Genomic DNA, 6,204 nt, shown 5'->3' on the forward strand with positions numbered 1-6,204 from the left:
TTTAGGAATCACGTATGAGCACAAACTCACACACACACGGCAGCCACAAGGGCTGCCCATGCGCGTGCGAGCAGCAGCCCACGCAGCGCGGCCCACGCATCCGTGGCCTTGGCGCGCGCTGGGCCTGCCTTGCGGTAGGCCTGGGCGCTGCCTTGGCTGGGCTTGTGGCGCGCGTGCTTGCTGGGCGATGGCCCGGCTTCGTGCTGGGCCTTCGTCCGGCAGGCCTCGTCCGATGCTAATTCGTACGATACGCTTCCGATTAAATTTCCAGTTCCGGAATTTATTTCCGATACGAACAATATTTAATATTTCCGATTCCGGAATTAATTTCCGTTTCGAACAAATATTTAATATTTCCGTTTCCGGAATTATTTTCCGATTCCGGTAATATTTCCGATTCTGACAATATTTCCGTTTCCGGCAATATTTCCGATTCTGGTAATATTTCCATTTCCAATAATATTTTCCGATACGTACCATGTTTCCGTTTCCGGCAACATCTACGACTTGGATAATATTCATATTTCCGATACGATCCATATTTCCGTTTCCGGCAATATCATCGTTTCCGGAGTATTCATTTCTTGCCTGTGACGATCTTAGCTCCCACTGAAACCAAGATCCGTCGGTTCCGAATATTCATAGATGGAGTATTTAATGCCATTAAATACTTGATCCGTTTACGTACTATTTGTGTGACCCTACGGGTTCAGTCAAGAGTAAGTTGTGGATTAATATCATTAATTCCACTTGAACTGAAGCGGCCTCTAGCTAGGCATTCAGCTCACTTGATCTCACTGAATTATTAACTTGTTAATTAATACTGAACCGCATTTATTAGACTTAACATAGAATGCATACTTGGACCAAGGGCATTATTTCCTTCACTTCAGTGGAGTGACGATGGTTCTGCTATTGGAGAATTCATGAATAGGTACATAGCCTATACTAGGTCAATTACTCGTTCAAAGGTCAAGATTCACATTACACACTGGAGCATGGTTGATGAGGAAATAAAGGAAAGATTATGGGTTTGTATCAAGGTACAATGCTTTTACTTTTGTGTTAGCACCCCTTTCCCACGTGTCATTCAATGTCTCGTGTGTACTCTAACATTAAAAAATCATGTTTTTGTAGAAATTATTCTTGTGTGATGACAACAAGAAAGAATTTGTGCTGAGGGATTGCAACAAAAGGTGGAAGGATTTCAAGACCAGATTGACGAGCGCGTATTTCAATAAATGCACAAAAAATGAAGTGGACAACCCACCATGGAAGGAATATGCAGGCATTGATGAGGAAGATTGGAAAGTCTTTAAAGAGCAACGTGAATCAGATGAATTCAAGGTGATTAAACTTAATTATATGTGTTTGTTTTAAACTCGGGAACTGTTGCCCCGAAGCAAGAATCAGCCTTATTTGATACTTCATTGTTCTGTGAAGACTTATCTTCTGTTGCTGATATAGGTGTTGTTAGTTTTGAGAATAAGCAGTTTAGTCCACGACTAGGTTGTGGCAAAGATCCTTTGTCCATGGATAGGTTGGGACTGATATTTGCATTTCTTCCAGTTTTACAGTGCATTCATGAATCTTAATGAATACTTTTAAAACGGAGTATATAATATTGGAAATCTGTCCCAAATCATAAGTTAATTGACTCATTAATGATTAGTGTGAATCTTTTCTAACAAAAAAACGATACATGCCATATGGTTTAGGACAAATGCGACCAATGAGAAAACGCTCTTCTGGAGAAACATATGGGACTGGTACTGACTTTACACACACAAAAACACACACCTTGTGAACCTCGAACTTTTTTGCACGATTCTTCTCTTTAATTGAAATACTTATGCTGGAAATTTTATTTCTTTCGGCAGGTTACCAGTGAAAGAAATCGAGCTAACCAAGCCAAGAATTTGTATCCCCATCACTTGGGTCGCGGTGGATATGGAAAACTAGAAGAACGGTTTGTCCAAGAGCAACTGAAAAAGGCCATGTTGTCTGGTGCATCTTCTTCAAAGGGTGTTGAATCAGGTGAAACACCTATAGTAACTCCAAGACCTCGTTATGAAAGGTGGATGGATGGAAGAAAGGACAAGAACGGGAATATCCCTAATGAGAAAATGAAATTGGTTGTAGAGAAGCTCGAAGTATCCTTTTCATATTTCTCTTTATAATTTCTTAGTCTATTCTGTTAACTGAGGTGTGAATTGTGGCCCACCAATTAAATTTCCCTCCATTTTTTCCTAACATACGTTCATTGTTTGACTTCTTCTCTGCCATTCTTCTTCTTCTTTGATTTGCATGACTAATCTGTTGCTATTTGATCTGCATTTCCTGCTGCTGTTATCTGATCTGCAGTGTTTTTTTACTAATCTGCACTAATCTGTTATGTGATCTGCACTGTTTTGCACTGATCTTCTATCTGATACTTCTTCTTTTTTTTTAATGATATCCGACGATCAAGAAAATTCCCGTGAAACTCGTTCATTTCATAGTCTGCACTGTTCTGCACTTATCTGTTATCTGATCTGCACTGTTTTGCACTGAAATGCTATCTGATCTGGACTATTTTGCACTGATCTGCACTAATCTCTTGACTGATTTGCACTGATCTGCACTGGCACACTAATCTACACTGACTGACCTGAATGATCTGTAGATGTTGCTGACTCGTCTGTTTAATATGCACTAACTCATCTGTCTGATCTGCACTAACAGATCTGCCTGACTGATCTGTTGCCCTGTAACTAGAATGTGCCCCGTGCATTCGCACTGGATGTATAAAATGTTAGAATTAGAATAAAGTGTAGTCATTGTTTAAACTAATATCAATTACTCCATACAAATAAACCTGCTAAAAGGGAAAATGAAATCATAGATCCTAAATAATTCAAAATTGCAAAAGACTACTCCTACTTCAAATAGTAGAATGTAAACCCCATAGAGTCATCCATAAACCAGTAAACCACATACCCATTTCCATTTGTCACTTTAGTTAATCTTCAATTTTAATAGTCGTTGCAATAAAACATTTACAAAGGAAAAATAAAATCATTCATCAAAATTTAAAAAACTTTCACAAAATCATATTTACCCTCCAAGATAAGTTATATAACCAATACCAAGTAAAACTCATTAGACTAAAAAAAACTATAATTGTAAAGTTATAAACTTGTAACAAATAACGTTGACACCTTCACATAAATAGAGATATCATTAACAGTAACCAAAATCCACCAAATAACAAATTTTGGGAATGTACATTTCTGTTGTCAACCGAGTCATGATCCATGCCATGCCACATTCACTATAAGTGCTATCTATTGGTTCTGTCTCCTGATCAAGTTAAGGCCTACCAAAGTCGACTTCACAAAAGTTCATGAGAAAATTATTTGCTAAGTATTGTGTACTTATACAAGCTTATGATATGACCTTGATGTTCTTGTGAAAATTTGATCTATAAACACGAATCATCCCTATTAGGTAAAAATTGTAAACTAAAACAAAAGGCCCTCAGTTCTATTTCTATCTGGTGTGATCTGACGAATGACGACTAACATTCAGCATGTAGCTACTTCATACTTGAGAAATTGAAGTACATGCACCAACAATAATTAGTGCCATTTTTCCTATATGGGGTGAAACGACCAATATGTATTAAACAACTCTAGCATGATCCATTAACCAAAATTTGGTCCACATATGTCCTTTTTCCCTTATGGAATAAGCAAAAGATTAAGCCGTTAGGCGGGAAGAAGCGAGGAATATATAGAATAAATAGAGATATCTTGACTGATTTGCACTGATCTGCACTGGCAGCACTGATCTACACTGGCATCACTGATCTTCTATATGATCTGCACTGTTCTGCACTTATCTGATCAGCACTGTTTTGCACTGATATGCTATCTGATCTGGACTATGTTGCACTGATCTGCACTAATCTCTTGACTGATTTGCACTGATCTGCACTGGCAGCACTGATCTGCACTAGCAGCACTAATCTGCACTGACTGACCTGAATGATCTGTAGCTGTTGCTGACTCGTCTGTTTGATATGCACTGATCTTCTATCTAATCTGCCTGACTGATCTGTTGCCCTGTAATATTCCAATAAAATTTCACAAACATTAGCTAATCTAAGTTAAGACTCCTTGAACGTTTAAACTTTCCCCAAACCCAATTCATTTGCAGGATTCCTTTATTCAAATCAACTGAAGTTATTAAGTGTTTAGTTAGTGAATTCATAGATTACATAATTCACTTTATTAAAATCTTTTGTCTGATTATATTGTTCCGTTTGCAAACAGAATGAGCTAAGGGAAAAGGAAAAATCAGGGGAGTTTGTTTCTCATGGAAGCCATGACATTTTAACTGAAGCGCTTGGAAATCCTGAGCATGGAGGCCATGTAAGGGGAGTGGGCGGAAAAGCAACGCTTACATCAGTTTTTAAAAGAAAGAGGCGTTGTAATCAAACAGAGGGTATGCTTACAATTAAACAAGTGGAAGAAATTACAAATTTCCTCACTGAATAAGTAAGGGAGCAGACAAGGGCTGAAATAAGAGTTGTTACCCTTGATGTCTTGAAATCTTGTGGTATACAAGTACCTAAAGATTTGGAGGTTAATATGATTGATGTTCCCACTCGTAGTAGTTGTCAGTCTATTGATCCCGATCCTTTCGCGAATGGCTCTAAGCTTCTTATCTCCCTACCATCATTTGCTTTTCGTACTGTTTTTGCAAGAAAGTAAGAGTATTGCAAGCAACTAGGTTATTTGTGTCAACCTTGTTCATGTATTTTTTTTACTTAACAGGAGCCAATTCCTTGTGATATATTAGTACTTGAAGAAAGCTCTGGAAATCGAGTTGTGGCAACAGGTACATTGTTGAAAAGCGTACCAGGGGAGCTTGTTCATGTCGTTCCATTACTTGAAGATCATGTCAAGGTGAAAACCCTACATGTTGTTGAAGGTGAAGAGAATACACCTCTACCCTTGCCTTTTTTGGGCACGAGTCCCTTGGTGAGATAAAAGGAAGTTGGGCTCAGTGGCCTCGTTCACAAGTCAGATTATCCATTGAGGTGACATTAATTATACTTATTGATTTCAACTTATCAATTAACACTTATTGATTTTGATTGACACTAATCTTGTTTTTTTTCATAAAAATATGTATAGAACTTGATCGATCAACCACCACCACCAAAGAAGATTAGAAATAATCTAATGGAGGGTAAGAAACTAGTTGACACCGGTTCAGCTGTTGAATCTCGTTTTAATGATAATGAAGAAGAACTCGCCCCCTTCCTTATTAGCAAGGACATGTTTTTGGCATTGCCAAATAGCTGCAAGGAATTATACAACTTGTATAAGAATCGAGATGTTGATTTCAGCGTTGATGTTGATTTCGAAGAGGATATCTTATACTATCCTGATAAAGTTTCTTTTACTGCTTACGTGTTTGGTGATGATCTTAAGAAATTACTGAACATGGAATACATACGTACATCTTGTGTGGATATCTGGATAAGGTAAAAAAATGTGATCTCTAAAGTTTGTTGAACTTTAGCTAGATATGATTAATACAAGTTAACTAATACTTGTTGATTTGGTTAAGGTTTTTGCAAAACGAGATCACGAAAAACAAGCTCCAAGAAGAAGTTGGATTTTTTTTGTCCGCATAAGCTAGGGCTGGTTAAACTTCGTCCCAGTATCCACACAAAATATGTGAATCATTCAATTACCAAGCAAAGTACGAAGAAATATATACTTGCCCCGATCCGTCAAGAGTAAGTACATTTATACTACTTATTGATTATAATGCTTTAAATCAGTCCATTTTTTCCTTTAAAACTAATATCTTCCTTGTTTATGCAGTAAATATCATTGGATGTTGGTTGTGATTTGCCTTGAAAGAGGGGAAGCCTTTTTCTTTGATTCCATGGCTGATGGGTCATTAGAGAATTTGCATACCAAAGGCTCCTTGTCTGTGTAAGTACTCTAGCTTCCTTACCTCACACACTTCTCTCTTTCTCCCTCCTCTTTCTTACTCTTCACTACCGACATATCTTCGAGATTCAATCTGCAATTATAAGCCATTTATCGAACCAATAATTTCTGCTTTACTGGCTGCATTGTGGCATTTGTATAAATGTATAATTGTAGATGGCCTTGACTATGTTGGATATCTGATCATTTA

At 37.7% G+C, this 6,204-nt stretch overlaps 1 protein-coding gene and 1 long non-coding RNA gene across 2 annotated transcripts; both read left to right on the forward strand.

The window, feature by feature from the left end:
* The first annotated feature begins 966 nt into the window (after positions 1 to 966).
* On the forward strand, positions 967 to 4,531 carry LOC130465739 (uncharacterized). Its single transcript, XM_056834596.1, has 4 exons — positions 967 to 1,043; positions 1,138 to 1,347; positions 1,881 to 2,037; positions 4,317 to 4,531. Exons 1-4 carry the CDS (start codon positions 999 to 1,001, stop codon positions 4,319 to 4,321), a joined length of 417 nt encoding a protein of 138 aa, XP_056690574.1. The 5' UTR covers positions 967 to 998; the 3' UTR covers positions 4,322 to 4,531.
* Positions 4,532 to 5,302: 771 nt separating this feature from the next.
* On the forward strand, positions 5,303 to 5,972 carry LOC130465740 (uncharacterized). Its single transcript, XR_008925750.1, has 3 exons — positions 5,303 to 5,536; positions 5,623 to 5,794; positions 5,883 to 5,972. It is a non-coding gene; the product is annotated as an uncharacterized lncRNA (long non-coding RNA).
* Positions 5,973 to 6,204: the final 232 nt, after the last annotated feature.

Source organism: Spinacia oleracea, chromosome 1, assembly GCF_020520425.1.
Source record: "Spinacia oleracea cultivar Varoflay chromosome 1, BTI_SOV_V1, whole genome shotgun sequence".
NCBI lineage: Eukaryota > Viridiplantae > Streptophyta > Magnoliopsida > Caryophyllales > Amaranthaceae > Spinacia > Spinacia oleracea.